The sequence below is a fragment of the Numida meleagris genome, chromosome 11, assembly GCF_002078875.1.
Source record: "Numida meleagris isolate 19003 breed g44 Domestic line chromosome 11, NumMel1.0, whole genome shotgun sequence".
Lineage (NCBI taxonomy): Eukaryota > Metazoa > Chordata > Aves > Galliformes > Numididae > Numida > Numida meleagris.
In genome coordinates, this window is record NC_034419.1 from 14,066,232 (window position 1) to 14,088,641 (window position 22,410).

General features: G+C 43.9%; 1 protein-coding gene across 18 annotated transcripts in view; it reads right to left on the reverse strand.

Moving 5' to 3' along the window:
- The window catches only part of MAGI1 (membrane associated guanylate kinase, WW and PDZ domain containing 1), a 301,269-nt gene that overhangs the window by 80,598 nt on the left and 198,261 nt on the right, over positions 1-22,410 (reverse strand). For all 18 annotated transcript variants that reach the window (XM_021409802.1, XM_021409816.1, XM_021409818.1 and 15 more), the window contains exon 3: positions 1,725-1,844. In XM_021409802.1, coding sequence (XP_021265477.1) covers positions 1,725-1,844 — 120 coding nt within the window. The remainder of the gene's footprint in view (positions 1-1,724; positions 1,845-22,410) is intronic.

Here is a 22,410-nt window from a genome sequence, read left to right on the forward strand (position 1 = left end):
GAAGTGCATAAAAGGAAAAAGCAGTAAAACGCAGCATAAACCAAATGCAAACCGATGTAATCTAGGACTATAAAGCTGGTCAATAACAAAAACTTGGACAGTAGAAGTCTAACTTTGTGGGCCTTCTTTATTTTTTTTAAGCAAAATGAGTGGTGTTTGCCGCTTGAGTCTGAACCACACCGCCTTCCAGGGTCTAACTGAGATCAAAACTGTCTTGATCAATACACAAGATTAAAAAAAAAAAAAAAAAAAAAAGGACAACAATACCATTAAAGAAATATTGGAAGGCAGCAAAATCATTTCATGAAGCTGGAAGTGAAAAATGAGCTGTATTAGAACCAAAGAGTCTTGTCTTGTTGCGTATGTGTTCACACGCATTGTCATTATTTTCTCTCTTCTTACTGGCTTTCTGTGGGCCAGCTCTCCAACACCACTAAGCATCAGAACTGCTGATGACAACGGTGCTGAGAAGCTTCTTTCCCATCTGCCAAGTCTGTTCCTCAAGTTGACATTTCTATCGTTCGTAGAAACGAAATACCCATTAGACTTAGAGAAACTGACCTCATGCACAGCAACTCAAAAGAGTTATCCATGAAATAGCTGCTATGGCATATAATCACATGAGGAATGAAACAACCATGTTATAACCGTCCAGGTGGGTGCAGCATTTCCCGAAAGCCACTTCCCAGCACGTCCCAGGAGCCAGCTTACAGAGAGTCACCCACTCTGTCTTTCCAAGTGGAAAGGTCACCAGAACAAATATGATCGGGAAGTAATGGCAAAGCAGTTCAACTCGTCTATTTTGAGCACTGTGACAAAGAAAACTAATTTAGTGTTATAATTAGAAACATGGAGAGGAAAAAGCTCATATTGGAAGAGTGCTGCTGCTGGAATGTTAGTGTTGGTGCTGATGGGGCCAATCAGTTCAGAGAGGTGGAAGAGTGAAACCAAGCAACATCTGCAGCATCTTCATGCAAACTATGAAAAAACAATAACAACAACAACAAAAACCCCACAGCTTCAAAAGTAGTTTCAAATGAAAGGAAATTTTGTTTGCATCTTTAGCTAAACAAATCCTATTGTGTAACTGAATTTGGCCAATTTGTCCTGCATTTTCTTGAGAGGCAAAGCCATCTTTTCCCTGCTCTCACCCCAGTGACATTTCAGTGCCCCTTGGCTGGCTCAATGCTGTTGTTTGCAAGCTGTGCTGTAAAAAGAATCAACACAATGACTCAGTTTCTAAGTAATTATCCAAGAAGAAAGAAGAAAAAAAAGCCAAAAGCAGTGCACCATGTAGCTGCATCCTGAGACACAATTGGGCGATGAAGGATGTGTACACAGGGAAGAAAATGAAAAGATGAAGGGGAAAGAGACAGCAGGAGGGAAGAAAAAGAGAACAGGGAGAGTGGTTATAGAAGATACAAAGGAAAGATGCATTTTCATTCACTGCCACACTGTCTTCGTCAGTGTTTTTTTACCAGATTTCATCTTAGATTTTCCTGGCTTACTGATGCTAATCTTTTAGGTAACTGACGAGAAGAAACAAAAGCACAGAGTAATATTGAAATTCCTTCTCTCTGGGTACAGGCAAAAAAGGAAAGCAGAAGGCTAGGATAGAAAGCAAGGCTGTAACGGGAGCTGGTTAACCTGAGCAAGGGCGATGCAAGGCAGACATTCTACCACAGCTCCCTGCAGTGTTTGTTTCACTGCCTGTGACTCCATACCTTCATAGGTTCCTACTTCCAGAAGGGTCCCACTTCGCTCCAACTCCAGAAACTCCTCCACAGTCAGAAAGTTGTAGTCCACACCAGGCACTTCTCCTTCTCTCGGAGGGCGGGTTGTGCCTGAAAGTAAAAATTGGTACATTAATATTGTTTTCTTATCAAGTGTTAAAAGGGACAATAAAAATGATCATAAAGATAGAACAGTATCCATAAAATACAATTCTGAGGTACACAGAGTGCAAGGACAAGAGTCAGGAACCCACATAAAAACAAACCAAGACATAAATCTCAGGCTGAGCTGATGGTACCACTTGTTCCACCCAACCACAGCTGGAAGAGTTTGGTATCCAGGAATAAACTAGCAATTACCTTCTTGCCATTAGTGGAGCGTCACTTCAGCTTCACTAAAATTGCATCTGTATTCTCAGATAAGACAACTTCTGCCTTCCCTTGTTTCTTTATCACTTTTTCTCACCAAATATTCTTGCACATCATAAAGACCTCTTCTCCCCTATTTCTACTTATTACTTTATTTATGATAGGGGGAACTAAACTGAAGAAAAGAGGGGTCTCTTAGGGTTGGAGGTGTCTGAGTGCTGTGGTTGCAACCAATCTGCTGTCTTGGGAGTAATTTTAGAGACATGGAAACCATGTCTAATATTTAATGAAGCGTGACTTCTCACTTCTGCGGGACTACCCTGGCCCCTGGGCAGTATCTCCTCAGTGCATACAACTTCTTAAATCCTCTATAAAAGGACTGAAGAACGTATAAAGAAGTTGAGCTTCTGGAAACTAATTGGGAAGATTCCAGCTCTCAGAAGTTGAAAGAGCATAAATTTACCATGCCTACATCTGGCAAACGTTTTCCTCAAGTGTCAGGAAAGCAGAAAGTCTTCTTATGCCCTATTCATCTGAGAGATTGTTCAAGAGGTCAGTCTTGATGGAATGACACCCTCGAATCGCTATCAGTAGATTAATTACCTTGGTAGACACCCAATTTCTTCAAAATCCTCCACTTCTTGTTTCAAAATAGAAACACTCTCATTTTATTTACCACCAGCCTTCAGACAGCCTATAAATTCCTGTGCTTTTGCTATCATTCCTTCTCCGGGAGCTGTGTGTGAATGGGTAAAGGCAGAAGGAAGGAAAGCCAAAAAAGGGGATGGAGATGATGATGAATGCCTTCACCTTATTAGAACAACAACTCTTTCCAATTTGGAAGCAGACATTCACGCTGTAATGACTCTCACTGAGGCATCGTGGCTCTCGGCCCCTGTCAAATTCCCCTAAACCAGGCCCACTAGAGGAATGAAAAGCTCCAGCAATAAGTACATCCAAGGCTGTGCTGTAGCTGCCCCATGCCTGGAGCTCAATGGGACGAGAACCAGTCTCCACAACACTCCTCGTTGAACGCATCCGCCAAACGTCAATCACCTCGAGCCAAGCGAGTGAATGGCAGGGATTGGGACATGCTTCCCCCAGTAACTGACAACACATGATTGTGAGAGACAAAGATCAAGGAACTTCAGGATTCATTTTACTTTATCTTTTCAAGTTCTCATCTTTTCTTTATCTGTATCTTCCCACAGAGAGTATTTATTAATCTTTTTTTTTTTCCTTCTGAATTTTTATAGCGGTGAAATTGCAGTCAGCAGTTTACTCATGCTGGCTGCCTATTTGACATGACAATTATATCTCTGCCATAATTCCTCTGAGCCATTTTAATGGATCTATTTGTTTCATCTCAGTGTTCTTAATTTCCTGAATATGTTCAAGTCGAAAAATCGCAGATGTGCTCGCTATCAGCGCGATTGCCTGCAACACACACTGAATGCATTAGAAACGCCAAGCCACGGCGTAAAAGAAAAACATTACATCACAGAGATAACATTTGTCACCTCCCGTTGGTCTCCAGCAATAAACAGGGGGAAAATAAAAACAACACTGGTTAGGATATCTTATCTGGGCGAAGCGAAAAACCCAACCACTTTCCATGTTGCTGTCTAGAGCAAAGATTGCTTGCAGATGCTCAGGCTGTTATCCTGCCTCACATCTGAGCAAGTGTTACTGAATGCAATTCAGAGAGGCAGGGGGAAGGGAAAACCCGCCTCCGTTTTTCTTGTAGCAGAATGACAGGCTGCCGGCTGGACACACGCCTGGCAGATGGCATTTCAAAGAGTTTTCATGAACCATCTGGGATGTGTACAATGATTACAAACCACACTTACAACAAAGCCAGAAGGGTTGCTTCACAAGGGGGTGGGGGGAGAGGGCGGGCAGAAAGAAAGCGTGAAAGAAAAGAAAAGCAAGAGGTGCTTAAGCAAAGCAAAGCCCTTCTTGGGAACGGGGCACTAAGAAGAATTGGCAGCTTCCACCCCGAGTTCCTCTGCAGCATGAAACAACTGTGCAGCATACAGTGCAGCCCAACGCTGCAGGCAGCGAGCTACCGACGGGGCTTTCTTCTTGATAAACTTGAAACTGTAATTAAGACTCTCGATATTAATGCGACTTCATTATGTGCAAAGCATAGAGTGGATTTCCCCCGCTATATTTCACTGCAGCATCCTTACCGCAGGTTGGTCATCACTGAAGGACAGGGCTGTGAGGTGGCTGTATGTTTTGTCAGAGCTAATAGCAGATCAGACCAGAGATAATGGCAGAATTAATTGAGCACAATGAGTGCTGCAGACGGCGCAAACAAGACCTCGATACACCATCAGAAAAGGAGACCCAATCATATTTAAATACGTTAACCTGCTTGTCACGTTTGCACTGAAATATTAAGTGGCATCAAATCTTACTGCCATTAGGTAGCAATTTAGCTAATTAATTTGAGCTATGTCCCACTGCGTGACTAGCTCAGAATTGTTAATGCTATCACACAGTGTAACCAGAGGAGAAACTGAGCGGTCCCAACTACTTGTGCACGTTCAATGGTTCATCAGCTTTCACTCCTATTTGGCTAAAATGTCCCACAACATATAAAACTATGTAGAGACATCAAATTGACAGCAGAATCGCTCAAATCTTCTCCCACAACCACAGCAGACTGAAGAAAACAAGGAAAAATAAGGCTGGTTAGCACTGCAGGTCTTGCCTTCTCTCTTGCTCTGGAGGTAAAACTACATCTGGACGGCCCTGACACTAAGAGAAACATCTGCCCAGCTGCTGGTTTGGCTGTCATGCTCAAGCTGGTGCACAGATCATCTCGGATGCCACCATTAGTGCTGGTGCCACAGAAGAGGGATTCTCATCACGGGCTGGAGAGCCCATGGACACAGGTAGGCTTACCCAAGGAGAGCCTAGTGCTGCACATAAACTAAATTAAAGCTCGTCATCCATGCCTCAAGTAACTGACTATGGCTCAGATGTACGGAAGGCTATCAACTATAATTCTGAATAATTTAATTGCCCATTTAAAAGACAAATAGCTGCTGCTGTTATGTTGCCTATCAACCATGCTGACAATTACCCAACATGAGCCTCAATTATAGCATGGCCAGATTGTAAATATGTGATTCAGGGGCTGTTTAGCTCCTTATCAATCTATCAGGGCCTCATGTTAAGCTGTTAATAGCCACTGATGCCCTGCTGCTAAATTAATCAGAATCTTGCTTATTTTAATCTAAAAATAAGATTTCACAGGGGTTGTAGTCAGTTATTTTCTTATTAAAAAAACCCAAACAACAGTTCTTAAGCAGTGATTCTGTAAGCATGCAGTAAAACAGCCTCTAGCAAGTCATTTGGAAGTTACCTTCTACAAACTCCCCATCCATTTCCACTGCTTGGCAGTAATACTTTGGTGAGCCACCAAAACGCAGCTCATCAAACCACAAGCCATTAGCTTCTCATCTCCACTGAGAAGTACATGAAGAAACAAGCCCCTTTTTCCCCTGCACAGCGCTTAGAGGTCACCTTCTTCCCTCCTGTCACACGATAATTTGGAAAGCCCACTTTGGCTCTCCCATATCTGTCACCTACGGCGCCAGCTGACTGGAAGGCACAACAAACTCTGCACATTTGCTGATGAAAGTGGAGAAGGGAAAGGGCAGACAAAGCCCGGATCCCCTCCAGGAAAAAAAACACTTGATCAGTAGCCTAGCTTTGGCCAGAACTTATCTGCAGCCCGGTATTAGAAATAGCCTTATCTATATTAGCAAAAAATAAAGTGCAACCTATCTGTAAACAAACACTGTACACAGAACACTTCATCCTATCGACTTCAGATGCTTTCCAAACCAAGGCTACTGATTTTTTCTAACAGCAGCAGAAAGTGCTGCGTTTGGACACTTCTGTTATCCGTTATACAATTAATGTCCCCATTAACCTCAGGGAAGGGGTACTGCCTGTAGTTGTAACTACATGAAAATTCAGAAGTTTTGAAAAGAACTGGTTTGCCCCAAATCAAACGCGCTCAATTTATAAGTACAATTTTCTCTTGAAACTCCAAACTCAGGTAACCCATTCTGAGGTTTTAAATGCTGTCTGTCCCTTTTCTAAGCCAGTGACTTGATACCTATAAACCACACAAACATGACAAGCATCCAAAGAGCCTTGGTGGCAGCAGAGAAATTCATTCCAAAGGAGAATGTGGTCTGTCACTAGAAATTAATTCACAGCTTTGTTAATGATGCATGCGCAGGAACAGATGCTGATTGACTCTTCCTGGCCACACAGACAACAGCAGTACTAAAAGCAGAATTTCTGTCAACACCGTCAGCAGGAACGACTGATTAAACCCAGAAAGCAGCTGACCAAGACAGACGTATCTTTCTGCAGAGACATTAGGGAGAGAAATGCGTTTCATGCCTGAGGTCTACATATTTTGTCTGTAGGGGGGAAGGTATCTCCTCCTGTTCCCACCAGCCTGCCAGCAATGCTCCTTGGCCAAAGCTGGATGCCACAGCTGGACCTTGCGAAGGTCCCTCTTCCTCCAAGGACCACGCAGCAATGGCAGGCTGACCTCGTAGAGCATAAAAAGCCACTCTCTCCCTCTGTCTGGCACGCTATGTCCAGCTGCATCTCTCAGTCCTTCCTCTGGAAGAAGCTCTGACCGCTCACAGCCTCCCTGGAGAAATGATTCAGCCACGCTGCACAGCAGCAGCTCAGGGTTTGTGCACCCCCAAGGCAGCAAGTTATTTTTGTCTATTTTAAATCTATTTTTGGTATTCCCATGGCCCTCGCTGCCACCAAATAAGAACGTTGATAATCCTCAACACATTTATCCCTGTAGCATTTGGGGGCAGGGGAAGCAGGTTGCATTCTGTTTCACATCACTGGGAGGAAAGATCAGTCCAACCCAGGCTCTCGAAGGACTTCAGGAGCCTAATTCCAGAGAAATCAATGGGATTTAGGGAACCCTACAGATCAGGATCTAACAGATTACAAGGGACAAAAATAACTCGCTGTTGTCTTGAAGCTTTGCACGCTTGTTCATGTGCAGTGAAACACCATGCCAGGGCTGTGCAAAGCCAGCTGAGCACGAGGGAATGTAACATCAGTTCAAAGAAGCTGATGACTACAAAAAGAGTACAAAACCTGCCTCACTCCCCAAGAAAGCCACTCTTTTTTTTTTTTTTTTTTTTTTTTTAAGGGTTTAGGCCAAATATTCCAAACCACAGCAGCACCTCCCCAAACCAGGAACACATCACCAATGATACTACATCAGCATGGTAGTCACTAGCGCAGCTAGAACCTCTTTGTGCACCTTATGGAGCATTTATTTTCTTTTTTCTTAAGGGAAAAAAAGAGTATTCTGGCAGCAAATAAAAATAAGTCAATGAATGTTCTCACAGCAGCTCACCTTCTGAATCCCTCTTTGAGTGATTGCTGATGCCTCACCAGACACCTGCAGCCAAATCTCTCTTATTTCCCACGAGATGAGACACCCACCAAGAAGATTAAACTTTGTGAACTAATGAGTTTGCCATTAATCCTGTGCTTACGGAGCCCAACAGCATGACATCCACTGATTTAAACTGTGAACGACTGATGAAAAAGCAAACCACTGTTTGGCAAGAAGACCTTGGATGTAACTACGCACAGGTTTATTCTAATATATGGATTAGTGTAATAAACTGTAATTTTATAAATCAATATAACTGTAGTAACAAGATTGCACTGTAATGTTCTGCTTTTAAATATTGGCAAAGAAATGAATGAAAATTGCCATTTGTGTAAGTGCATATGTGACTTATGGGAAGTGAAATTAGCTGAAAGTAAATTAACAGGGTGATTATACCCTTGCATTTATGTTCAGTTTCTTTCATATATGTATTTTTTAAAAGTCTAGATAATGCTACAACCATGCACTCTTACTTCAAAAGGACCACCTTTCCTGTATGTAGAAATTATTGATGCGCTTCCTTTCGGTAGTAGTAATGTTGGAAAAAGGCACAGCTGAGAATGATAAATTAAATATACACAGAGGATGCTTACAGAAGGTGCCACACACCAGCTGCCTCACGCCTTCCTATGTGCAGAAGTGGCTACGGAAAAGCACCACGTGGATGAAGAAGACTGCATACAGATGTGCACATCTGTGCTACATACCATGGACCAAAGGTGTGGGGTTGAGTTCCCTCTGACACCTCTGACACTGTGGTTTGCAGTTGATACCGCATTGAATGCCATGGTTTAGTGGTACAGTGGGGATGGGTTGATGGTTGGACTGGATGATCTTAGTGGTCTTTCCAAGCCCAACGATTCTATGATTCTAAGTCAAAGGACATATGCATGCAGGGTTATTCCCAGGCAAAGACCAGTTTGAAACAAATACACCATTGTCTTGTTCGCGCTTTCCCATTGTAGGAAGCTGTTTATCCAAAGGTACAACCTATTTCATAACCTATGAGTTATCAGCTTTTCTCCTGGCCACTTGGAAAGCTATCTGATGTCTACAAATGGCCAAAGAGGTGCGGTTCAGTATGAGCCAAGGGATGCATCATTACAGCCCAGCTGTGAGCAGGTCAGTACTAGGGGCACACAGCTGCTGGAAATGTAACACCCACCCATTCTCTGTCACCTCCCCCTAAGCGGCTGGGATGAAGGCAGTGCAGTATGGAAAGCTGGCTTCCATTTGCTATTGGATCCTCATGTGCCGGTTGCAAGTCTAGGACAAGTCATATTTGAGTAGAATAAAAGAATAGGTGAAAAACAAAACGCTCTCAAACCTATTGCTTAACATCAGAGATGGAAGACTGGGTAGAGAGGGATGTGGGAAAGACAAAAAGCCAGGACAGGGGTGGACGCTGGGTGTAAACGCTTTCAAGATGATTTACCCAGACACAGAGCAAAGAGACACAAAACCACGCAGTCAGACAAGCTGAGTGTGCTGGCCTTCCAGGAACACTTTGGGGTTTTGAGAACAGGACACAATATTTTTCACCAACAGTGAAGTGCTGGAGGAATTTCTCAATTCAGGGGAAGACATGGTAGATAAGAACGCAGGAATCAGCTTTACCTTGGATTTTTCGAAAGAAAAATAATAAAAACTTCTTAGGGCAATGTATGTGACTACTGGAATCAAAGAAAGAACAGCAATCAATAGCAGAAGCTACTGTTAGCCATGTAAGTGTATATTTGTCTCACAGTGCGATGAGCAGCAGATCTTTCCAGGAGCAAGACTGCCTGCTTGTTCCTTCCAACAGCACAACTACACAAGTTGTCACAAATATCAGAAGGGAAAGCTTACTTCATTCCTTTAAAACTTGGCTACTAAATCAATGTATTCTCCTCAAAACAAGGTAACCTGTTGTCTACTCTACTCCAAAGCTTCAGACATGTGCTACGAACAAATGCTAATTAAGTACACAGTAAATTGAGCATCCAACACAGACCAAACACCTGCAGTATTTCATTTCCATTTTTATTCAAAAGAAAGTATCTGCTTTGGTCACCTGCATACGCATGTGCATATATATCCATGAAAGTAAGTTGTGTGCTTTAAAATCCACGTCAATAATTACATTATTTGATGTCCAATTGCTCAGCTGCTTCAATAAAGACTGCTCACATCCCTTGCTGTTTGTATTGCTGAGGGAAGTACAACACAACGTGGAACATCTCTGCTTGGGTGTGGTATAAAACTCTTTCTGTTGACTTTAACTGCTCTTCTAGCAGACCTTCAATTTGCAGTTAGAAGTCTCAATAAAACAGCTCACCTAACAGCATGTGCCCTTAATTAGATCACTTCATTAGCCTAATCTCTGTAAAATTCCATCACAGAAAGTCATGAAAAACTTACGCATTTATCACTGAGGCATTGGCTGAAGTTTGTTTCAGTGACCACGCGCTCTGAGCACAAAAGAGAGACTCAAAGAGGAGTGTTGTGTTTGCTTTACAAAAAGAGCATCATTCCATCACACTACACTAGTTATTTAAGGCATTCTTTTCCCCGGAACAACATCCAATGGAGACGCAGTCACCACGGTATACTTTTCCCCGTGGCCCAGCGCTGTGAAATGCTTTAAACCTAATGGACTCCCAGCTGTGATAACCTCATTGCACTCTTAGAAAAATGCTGGTCTCTGGTGGCCCTGCAATTTTTGCCAAGGCAGAAGTCTGCCCTCTCATCACCCCTTTGTTCAGACAGGTCTTGTACCCAGACAAATCCTCCCGACCCTTGCTGGTAGTTTTCCAGCTTCATATCCAATACTAAGTGTTAGATACAGCAAGAAGTACGCAGATGACAGAAACGTGTGGTTATGTGGCCATATGGATGCACTTACTGTGAAACTCAAGGGAAGGACGAGAACAGACAGCAAATCTACCCAGCAGTACGCCCATTTAGGCACTATTCCCTACAGATTCTGTCCCTTAATTTTACCCGTTCTTAACTGCTACCATTATTTTTTTTTTTTGCAGTGGCTCTATATGCACAGCACGCTTTAGTTCTTCACGACCGCTAATGCTTCAGCTGGTTGAAAAGATTCTGGTTCACCCTCTGCAATGCTGTGATTAGGTAACTGCTCAGGATGCTGAAAAAATGCCAAACGTTTAGGAGTTGATTGGTGTTTGAGTTTAGAATTCATCCCTATTGATAATTGGGCGCATTAAAACGAAAAAGAAAACAAATACATTAATTCTAATTCTTTTATTACCTCACTGAAGTAAAAGCCATTAGAATAGTTTATTATTCGCAACGGCCTCGCTGTAAATTCCACGCCGCCAGCTCTCACACAGCAGAATCTTATTAATCCTCACAGCTTTGAAAGAACAGTAAAATACCAGAGAAAACCCGAGTTACAACACATTTTCCTCATTTTTAATTACACCCTTCCTTGATACAGGAAACCTGATGGTTAGTCAGCTGTCTGTCCTGATACTGATAACATACGCACACATATCCATTTGTTTGGTTTCCTCTTAACTTTTTTTCCGTGGTACACAAGCGATGAAAGCCTCACCTCCCAACGCTGTCATTACCTCTGTGTTTCACAGGATGTGTGCCCACAGAATATTGTGCCCACCCCAAGCACCACCCCTACAAAATACTCCAGTGCTTAAGCTGGGGACAATGACACAGCGTTTGGCTCAAACGGGCTTTGCCTCATTTCCTCTGATTACTTCTCGTTACACCTTCCCTCTGCTAAACATCCCTGTGTAGGTGGCCAGATCTCTGCCTTCACACAAAACAATCATTCCATCGCATTACACACTTTGTCATTTCATTATCTTCTTGCAAATCACTTTCTACAAGTGTCCCAATTCTAAATGAAAAGAAGCTCTTAAGCTCTGCCAGTTTTGCCCTGCTGCTACTGGAGCTGGGCTGCCAGCAGCCCTGCCCTCACCGCGGCAATTCCCAAGTACCTGGAGGTCCCCACTGCCACTGGTTGGGATCCAACCCAAACAGACAGCACACTGCAATTATCCTCGCGCTGCAGTCTGGCAGCCCAAACAAAGCAAGCTGCTCCTGGTCCTGCTTTCAGCTTCTGACACACAGTGCACCACCAGCTCTAGCACACCCCACACGGAGGATAAGGAAAACCACAAGTACTTCTGCAGCTTAGACACGCTTGGTGGAGGACATCATGATGTGGGGCGTCAAGAAGACAGCGTGCCCAGAAATCTGCTGCCTCACACCACTAGATCAGCACGCTCCTGGAAAATGACTGCTTGGAAACACACGGTCAGATCTGAGCTTTAGAAAATGCTGTAATGAGATTTTCTCTCTAGTCCCGGTACGTTCCTTGACTTAGAGGACAGTCAAGTGATTATCAGAGACAGAACGCTTTTCTTCAGGACGAAGATGTCATACAGCAGATAAGACTGTATCAAAAAATAAGGTTTAAACCTAAACTCCAGCACTTCCATTCAAAGTGAGGCGTTATCCTGTGACAACTGTGCTCAGCCCTTCAGATGACTGATGCAGGTGAAATCACTCTGCCAGATGGATGCTGGCACAGAACCTAAGGGCACTTGCTGCAAATCACCTGCTATGTTTCAAGCACACAGGTGCACACAATGGCTTCAAGGCTATTTTCCATGCTTTGCACTAAACATGTGCTCGGGTTTTTTGCAGATCTCCCTCTGCAACTGCAGGATGATGGGGGGCAGAGCCCAGGGGACGTGACATAAAACAATCACATGCATTATAAATAAAATACAATAAAATAAACCCCCAGCATCCGCCATAAAATCTGAGCAACTCCCATTTGTCAGTGCATTTGCCTTGAAAACTCCTTCTGCAAGGTGGGCAGATGGGTTGGCACCCACTTTGTAGATGGGATGCAGAGCCACAGAGCAACCAAGACTCAGAAGCAAAAGAGCAGAAGTCACTGGTGTCCCCCGAGGCTGTGGTTAGCAGACAGCCTTTGAGGGCCAGCAGCATTCTGTGCTCTGTGATGCTGATGCGTTGAGATAAAAGCGACAGCCCTCGGTGATGGCTTCATCAGAGGCAACTGCTGACTCAATGTTGAGGTGTAACAGCAAGCGCTGTTTATGTGCATACACTGAAAAACAGCAGATGACTTCTGGAGCAAAACACATGGGTGAAATTCTCTCTGGAGGCAACACGGAAAAGCCAAAGTAGCTGAAGTACATTTCCACAGTGACCGTGCAGTAAAGTAAATTAGAGCTCCATATAGCCGCCATCCATTATCCCATATATTTTTAGCAGTTCTAAGATTAACGACTGGAAGGAGCCAATGAAACTGCATTACGAGGAAACGTACATCCTTTCAAGAAACTGCCACTCACTCCTTTAAGAGTACTTCATACCTCAGCAAAAATTGAAGTTTGAAACATTCACGATCGCATTTTCCCTACCATTATTGCTATTTAAGTTGTGCTTTACGCCTTCTAGATGAACGAATCACATTAATTATTATGCTGTTATTTTTCTCTCTGACTGTTAAGCCAAATTAAGCTACTTCTAGAGGCTAAGGGGAAAATGAAACTATTAATGCTTAACATCCATTTGGGGGCAAAAAAAAAAAAACACAGAGAGGGGAAAACTTTGCCAAGAGCAAAGTAATTTGTCTATTATAGAAATACCATAGCCTTCTCTTACTGGTGTAGCTCCCTCATCTACAAGAACATTGTTTGAGATAGGTGAAGGCTGTAAGCAATATGTTTGATCATCACAGCTCTGAGACATTCTTCAAAACACATAAAAAGTCATTAATCCCTGTGCTTCCTTGGAGCCAACTCTACATGGTTGGAATGACAAGACTCACTGCATGGAGAGATCTCCCACCCTCTCGGTTCTTCCTAGCTTCCACCAGAGGCCACACAGCTGCTACCCAGAGAGCTGAAGCTGATTTCCTGGATCATTTTGCTCAATGAGAATCTCATTTATTATTGAAAACAACAGAAACTTGACCTTCCCTGGAGACTTTTACAGAAGTTCAGACTGTAGGTGAATTTGTCCACCCTGCATAATGCAAGTCAATTCCTCTCCGAGTAAAGCAGCACTCCAAGCAAGTGAGGCTGGCAGAGTTCAACCTGCTGTGCATAATTAATGCAACCATCGATCTGAGGAAGCTTGGATTCCAAATTTTTCAGCAAGATAAATGCAAGGGGATGAACTCACACACTTTTAAACAGTTTAGCTTTGAGAAAGCTGCTTTGATTAACAAGAGACTTGCTACCCCAGACCAAAGCAGACACATTCCATGGTGCACGTGTTGGTGTCATTCAGCAGAAATGGTTGACAGTAAACAAGGCCATTTGTGACTCCTGCCTGTCACACATCAAGATACAACATCCCTCAAGGACAAATAAGTGATTTCCTGGGCTATTCTCCACTTGGTGTGTGTAAGCAATTCCCATTAGTGTCAATGGGAGTTATGCACGTGGCTCTGAGATGTCAGCAATTAAAGCTCAACTGCTGAAGACATCTACAGGCTGTATGATATACTGTTCCATGATCTTTAGATTATACTCCTTATCTTTTGGGAAATCCTGGCTACATAATTACCCCAACATGTGAATTTACAAGTATAAATGAATTAATCCTGATGGGTGTACATGTTAGCCAGGTAGCAACGGCCCCAATATCTATATAATTGAATTTATAAAACTGCTCATTCTCAGATAGACAGCACGTGCTGTCCCTCCTCCTAGGCCTAAGGGTAGAGCAAAGAACGATGAGCTGCTAGAAGGAGTTTTGTACTGTATATTTTGTATTACAGATGCACCTTGGACTGGCTGATGGGACATGCCTACTTGATGGCATCTTATGTTCCCATATCCCTTTTTCTCATGCAAAGGACTTCAGATTCCCTGGGTGAATTTTAAATGTCCAGGTAAAAGCTAGATTTTCCAAAGTTCTCCCCTATTATGGGAGGCTTACAGGCAGACTTTTAAGAAAGCTCAGCATAAAAAAACATGGCTCTGCAGTAGCAGACAGTTGGGATACCCTCCCTAGCCCTAACCTAGCTATTTCCTTTGATGATACCAAAACACTGTAAAACTGTTTTGTTACTGGAGGTGGGGGGGGAGCAGAAGGCGAGATCACTGCAGGAAAGGTAAAGGCCTCTTTAAGAGACAGACAGTTATCTTAGTGGTGGTGCTCTTTTCTTTCTGATTTTGTAACATTCAGGACAACGCCATCCCTTCTCCATCATGACAAAGACGCGTTTTGAAGTAAATGGATGGTCCATGAAAGGCATCCACCAGCACAGTTAAGGCACCATAAGCAAAGTACCCAAGCTGGCAACTACAACTGGACCCAATGGCCAGTGCCTTGAAAACCATGAAGGACAGAGAACAACCCTCCCCATCACTCCGTGCAGGGATGATGCCTACGCAGGGTAACTCCTGCCAAGAGGCACAGGAATTGAGCAAATGACCTCCACCAAGGTCTCCTCTTTAAGTCTGTAAATCACAAGAGCTGACAACACTGTAATCATGTAGTAAAAATTTCAGGAGGGAGGCAGAGTTAGTCTAAATTATGCCAGAGTTGTAGTAAAGCGCGGTGCTAGGATAGGATTATTATGTTTTTAAATGTATCCAAGCCAACACATTAATCTATTTTGAGAGTCTCCCCTAAAAGCAGTTTTTACAAAGGGCACGGCTACACTGCAGTCACTTGAGGACAAAGCTCAGCAGCCAAATACTTATGGATTTCTTAAGGCAGGTGCTGCAGCTTGCCAAAGGCAAGAGCTTGTGCAACTCGATTATGAGCAACACAACTTCAAACCCAGCCATGGCTCTTTACACAACAGCAATACCACACACTCCCCTACACATACGGGCTCACATTGCAAGGCAAAGGTTTAAAAGTTTGGGCAATGCTAAGCTCCCCATCTCCAGGTGCCACTGCCTTCCCTGTCCCCACGCACATCTATCTCCGGCATCTGGCTCATCCTCGCACCGCTTCAGGCAGCGCACAGCCTGGCAGCCCTCAGCAGCTGCATCTGGATTTAAACAATACCAACTAATTTAAAATGATGTTCTGTATAACCTTGGAAGCAGCTGTGTGTGATGATCATGGTCCAGGCAGATAAGTGCTGGGAAATGATGACTAAAAAAACATGTTTAGAGAAACAGAGATGCATTAAATGAGAAGAAATGTCTGTACTGTTCAGCTCTGAGCTCTGTGCAGAGCTGTAGATCACTTCCCCAGCACCTCTCTGAGAGCTGGCTGGGTTCGCACACCAAGATTAAAGAGCAGAGCAGGTCCTGTTCCTCATGGTGGATTCACAGCTCAGTTAGGAGAGCAGCGAATGCTGTGGTTAGGTTCCTCACTTCTTGGGAAAACAGCACCTTCATCACGCACCTACAGCTTCCTAGGGCAAGGTTCTAATTCATCTGCAATGCAGACCCTCCCTCACTTTGCACACCTCCACCTGCTCCTCATGGTCATTTTGTGAGCACCGAATTTGTGCAACACATGTTAGGGCAATTGCAGAGGGCTCACCCATTTCCAACAGCACAGGCTTGGAAGCAATGAGAATGCTGCGGGACATCAGAGCATTACAGATCTGTTGGCACCATTTTGGTTTTTATGAAGGTCTCACGAACAGCCTCCTGTCCTTGCCTCTCCCCTCGTGCATCTTCCAAAGGGAAGACAAATACATAATACTCAATTACCTTGATAAAATTACAGTCTTCCACTGCTCGGCACGTTTCACCTCTTCAGCTCAAGGAAAGCAAGCGAGACATGGTTGGCTGCACTAGCATAGCTCCCCATAAACATACAAATAAGAAACGATGTTGTGAAATAGGAATGCATTACCCTATCAAAGCTCTGCTGACACATAGTCTGGGCTTCATTATCACCTCTGGAGTTCAGAGCACCGTTTGCTATAATTAGAAATGTGTCAAAACTCAGGCAGAGCACTGCAACTGTCACTGCTCTGCTGGCCTGAGGCTGATAACCAGCAGAGCAGGAGGCAGAGTTGCTAGAGACCGAGTCCCACCCTCTTCTCCAGCCTCCACTGAATGTTTTAAAGAGCACCAGGCTGGTTCATACTGCTGAGAGCCCAGGGATGTAGGCAAACGTCAATCTCTGCTCATCGTTCTTGTTGAAAATGGGGCTGGGGGTAACGGGAGGGAGAGGGCAGACTGCAGTGAGAAAAATGCCAACACAAAGTTAAGGAAAACCAACCACAAAAAGGTGGCCTTTGCAAGACAGACTGACGTGCCAAGTACCATCCTCATAACTGATTATATATATAAAAGATCTAATATAATTGTATTATTAGATTGTCAACTATGTATACCCAAACATTTCTTGGAGTAGCATAGCTGTGCAGGAGGCATTCTTCACCCTCAGTAAATAGTCCCAACTTTTTGGCACCGTCGCTACATTTTTAAAACTGGAATCCACATCCATCTTTTTCCATTGTTGCAAAGATCTGCAAATCCTTCTGAGTTTGTGCACTATTGATCACTCCATAGCTACTCCAGTCACTCACTTCAGACGTTTAACACTTTTGCAAGACTGCAATTGACCAACACCGGTTACAAGCTTTGTAAACAGGAAAGAAATGCTCATTGCTTTATGCTCAAAACTGCAGACTGTTGCACACCATCCAGCCTGACAGCCAGGGTACCAAAAGTACGGGGCTGTAAGAGAAGTGCTGACATTATCCAGAGATGGTGGTACCACCTCTCTGCCGTAATTACGTACGGTTGGAGATAAGCACTGCTGAGGCAGGAGGAATATCTGATTGGGCAGAAAACAGACAAGTGTGGGGATAATCTGTATGCTGAGTGCCAACAGCAGGCTGCGAGAGCGAAAGCAGAGCAGCTGAGCTGGTAAGGAAATGACAACGAAGTCCAATCACAATTCCCTAGGGGTGCTCTAACTCCTTCTGCTGTTCCCATGATTGCAAGAGACTGGAAGGACTCTTTCAGGATTTGGGCTTAAAGGACATCATGGTGTTCCCCGAGGAGCAGGGCCAGGCGGGAAGGGGCCATTACCTGCCTGAGATGCTGGGTGCACGCTGAGAGAGCACACAGCACTGACTTTTCAAGGAAATGAGTTTCTTCCCCACCTCTTGCAAATCAAATGCCTTTAAAGTCTCTCAGATTCAGCACCAAAAATGAAATGACATAGAGAGGACTCAAAACATGCATGGCAATACTACCTAAAAAGTGCCACAATAACCTGCAAAAATTGCCTTAAAATCACTGATATTATGTGGAAAAGAGCCTAATAAAACTGTTCCAGCCAGTAATTTTTTGTTTGAATAGGGGTATGCTCTGTTCCTCCTTCCTCCTCTTTACACTTTGCTTAGGAGTGAGGGGAAAGAAAGAGATGGGACTTTTGATGAAAACTGCTCAGGAAGTTTAATGTTTTCCTGTACCCCCTCTCCTACCAGAGCTCATTTGTTAAATATCTACAGCCTGCATTTCCCACAAGATGATAATCACCTCTAAAAACACTTGTTTGTTTGATACCAAAAGTTCCGAGCGCAACACTGTGATTGGCTCTAATCGCTATTAATAAATGCCTAATGAACGTTGATAAGATTAACAAACCATTCCGAAAACGTCTTGCTCTATCCACTCTACAGCATCAGCTCCAAATCAGCAGCAATGACAGCACAGCCCCAGCCCCTGGGCACCAACCAGCCCCGTTTCCTTCCTACCCTTTTCCAAAACAGCCCTGCTCCCCATTTGCCCACTGCAGGGAGGGGGTCAGGGAACGAGTGCACACTTTCTGGTTGGCCTCCCACTGGTTGGATGCCCCAGGGCATTTCCAATGTAATACGTATTTCTTTTTAAAGTTAGTGGAATTGAAATAAATCCATACTGTTTGCCAATTTCCAGCTTACGTAATCAAAGTCAACTGTGCATTCATAAATTCCTCCCCTCTCTGCAAGCTGATCTGACAGCAGTGTGGGGGGGGAAATGTAGCAAGGGAAAAATAATCTCCTGCCGTACTGTCTTGATTTACCCAGGAAAATAAAATGCCTTCGGTTTATAATGGCCTGGTAATGAAATAAACATTTTGAAAGCCATAAAGGAGCCTCAATAATAAGATCTTTAAGAAACTGCCGACACAGTGAAAGCAAAATAAAAAAAAAATGAAGGAGAAATATGCCTGAAATTAAGCAGAGAAAAATCACTAAGACACAGACATGGTGAAGTCCAGCAATGGGAGCACTGGAAGAAGGGGAGAGAATCCTTTAGGCAGTGAAAGCTCACACAGCATCTGCTAAGCAAGGCATAGTCACTGCAGCTAGGGCTGTTCTCTTCTGAAAAAGACTCAGCTAGAGGTAGGTGTACCTCACTGAGTTAGATATAGAGCACACGGAGGTATCAGAGTTTTAAAGCCTGTTGTCTGAGAGCCCAGCCAGGCTCCCTGGTGAAACACAAGTCTGTTGCCACACTGTGCTGGGAGGTTCAGCAACCCTGGCATTTGCATGGCTTAAAATGGCTGCATCGGTTCATGGCTTCTGTAACTTACTGTAGGCACAGCCACGGAGCACGGGAGAGGGCTCTCCTTCCTGGCCATACACTACTTCAAATATAACAAAGGCAATGTAATTAGTCCCATGAGTAACCCTCCAGTAACAGCGTCAGCTTCCAGCACTTGTGAGCTGTATGCTATGCAGTAATTATGCTACCAAGCTGTCAGAGCCTCCTTATCTGCATGCAAATTAGTTCATATGCTATACATCTCCTATAATGACAGTATTACAACAAGAATTTTATAATGAAGCCATCCTCTTTATAGCAACATAGCACAATTACTTTATTAACAAGTTGCATATCCGTGTCTGTAACCGCTCCCAGTCAAACAGCCAAACTTTCCATTCCCCTGTAGGGCAACATCTTCACCTCTCTCCCCATATCTTTAAATAAATGCAAAGAACAAGAACGGGATTTTCGGAACTACCTCTGCCCTGCTTCATTGTTCCTGGAGAATCACTGCACCAAATGCCATTAATCTTGGCTAGGTGAATAAATATTCCCGTAATGCTCTGAAGGGTTAGGAGATGAAACAGTGATCATCAGATCAGCAGCTGCGTGCTCCCCGCCTCGACATCCATCATCAGCTCCTGGCAGCGAGCGGTGCGAGCACTGCGGCCAAATGGCAGCGGGGGGGGGGACGCGGCCTCACCGCAACACAAACGAGATGCCAAGGGCAGGAAGAGCAAGGTGAGAAAGAACTCCAACAAAAAAATATTTGCAGGCGTTTCGCAAGCAAAGCCTTCATTTTTAGCTCTATTTCTCACCTTCCAGCTCGCACCACTGCAAGCCAGTGGCGCTTTGGGGGATCCGCGCCCCAGTCCTCTTGTAGGGGGGTGCCCTGGAGGCAGGCGATGCCTCCCAGAGTAATCAGGGAAGGTGGTCGATATCAGGGGAATATCAGCTCAGGGCCACTATTTCACTCATACAAGCTGATAGAGATTATTTCCATTTTGACCATACGTTTACTTTTCAAAAGTCTACATAGGGACGTGGCAGTTGTACTTTATGGGTATCCTCCACGAGCAGGAAAAAAGGCACCTGGAAGATGGAAAAGAAAAAAAAGGAACATTTCCTTTTCTCTTGTTTTATTTCCCCAAGCACCAGAAAGGTGTGGATAGGTCTCAGCCAAAGTTTGAGCACTACTTTGTTCTTCATGTAAATCATCTCTTTCATCAATTATCTCAAAGGCATTTATAAACACTACTGCTGTTTCAAAGCCACAAGGAGGTAGGTGAGAATTACCAGGGACAGCACAAAGATACTCAAATACTGAGCAAATCCAATTCTTCTTTTAAAACCTGTACTTACAGCTCTGGTGTAGCTCTAATCAGTACTGACATCATAGCGCATAAAACAACAAACAAAAGGGCTAGGAAAAGGCACGGAGCAATGCCTTCTTCTCCTCTACAAAAGCACGTTTTGTTTTTGTTAGTATAACCCGTAGTTTGCTAGGCTTGTGCGAGATCAAATATTTGATCAATTTATGAGAGGGATGAAATTATGTGTTTGCCTGAGAGAGCAGGGTCACTGGATTTCGTGACCCTGGAGTTTATTCCGCTACTTGGTTCCCATGAGAAAAGTACTAAATTACCCTCTTCCTTTGGGAGAATAGGAAACAATCAGAATCCATCACAGTCCTCCCGCAGCTACTAACAAGATCTTCTGTAGCCTTTGACACCACCCCATGAAACATCACAACACAAGCCATCTTATTAGCGCTCAGCGTGCACCTACAAATGGGCTGCACGCTCGGGGCACTCAGTTCTGCAAGGAGCAGCTCAGTCCCATCAGCTGGAAATCCCTCCACTCCCCTTAGTGTCCATAAGGGCACTGTCATAGCTCCCGTGGGGCTTGAGCCATGTCCTGGAGGTGGCACCCGTCTCACTCAACTTCTGGTGCTTCTTCATCCTATCCTTGGGATTTCCCATCCAACCTCCTCTCCCTCTTCCCCTGCATCTCAGCACAAAACTGCACAGGTTTTTCAGTCGTGTTGGTACACTCCCCAGCAGCTCCCTCATCAGTGCCATGAGCCTCAGGCTGTGGCTTGGCAGCTGAGTTCCCACTGCCTACTTATATTCTTGTCACGTTACTAAAGAAGAAATTCTGCCATCAGCACAGTAATCTGCTGGAAAATAAAAACACATGGAAATCACCTGCAAGGTGTGCTATTTTAGATGGGGCTGCTAATGTAGGTCAAGTTTTCCGTTCTCCTCTGGGCTGCATGTATTTATTAGGAAACATCTCACGAATTCTGAATTTTGAATCCATGCACCATTGTCTTCGAAAGGAAAAATCACATAAGCATATAGCATTCCTGTTCCCTGATTTCAGTGACTCAACTCCACACTTGCAGACACCGATTCTGAGCGACATTCATGAAAATGGAAATCACCCTATTGCACTCAAAAAAGAAAAGAAAAAAGTCCTATCTGATGGTGAAAACCCACCAAAGGCATTTGGGAATCACCTGGGGACCACTTCTCGATCCTGTTACAATTCTGGCTGCCCAACCCGGTGATTCCTCTTAGAAGCAAATCTTCCTGAAGCCCATCCTACCCGGGGAGCCAAACCACGAAGAACGTAACAGTTTTCCTTGCAGCTCTGGCATTTCCTCTCCCTCTTGGTAGCAGTGTTGACCCTATCTGGGAAACTGTGGTAGCAAAGTCAGACTGCAGCAATACAGCACAGCCACCTTGATATACTGAAACACCACAGTGACCTTGTTTCCAACATGCTTGAATATACTTAGTGTGCACGTGACCCATATTATAATATAGGGTTTGATCTTTTTTTTTTCCCCCTTAAACAATTGAGATTGCTATTGCACCTGAGCAAAGTTTAATCATCACAGTATTTTAATTTTGTAATTAAAAATGGCTGCACTTCACAAAGGAGAGAACTGACAAGGGATAAAGTAATTTATTCACTCCTCCTTCCCTCACCTAGATATTAAATACTTTACAAAAGACCATCAGCAAGAAACTCAATTTGTAGACACTAACAACCTTGGCAGTGTCCTTTGTAGCACAGAACAGCTGTTCACTTGATGGGCACCTTGTCCCAGCAGGGAAAGTTTGAGCCTTTTCCATTGCAAATGTTTCTGTTTTCTGCTTTTCAAGCACTCTTGCTTTGTGCCTAGCTTGCAAGTGAACCCTGTACGGAAATATTGCCACCAAAACCACAAGCACTGTTAGCCTGAAAAATGGCTCTGTTCCACCATTTGTTTCATCTAAAGTGTATTTAAATTCCAAAAAACAATTATATTGCAAGCAACCTTTGTCGCTTTCAAAAATTAAAGGAAAAAAAAACCAAA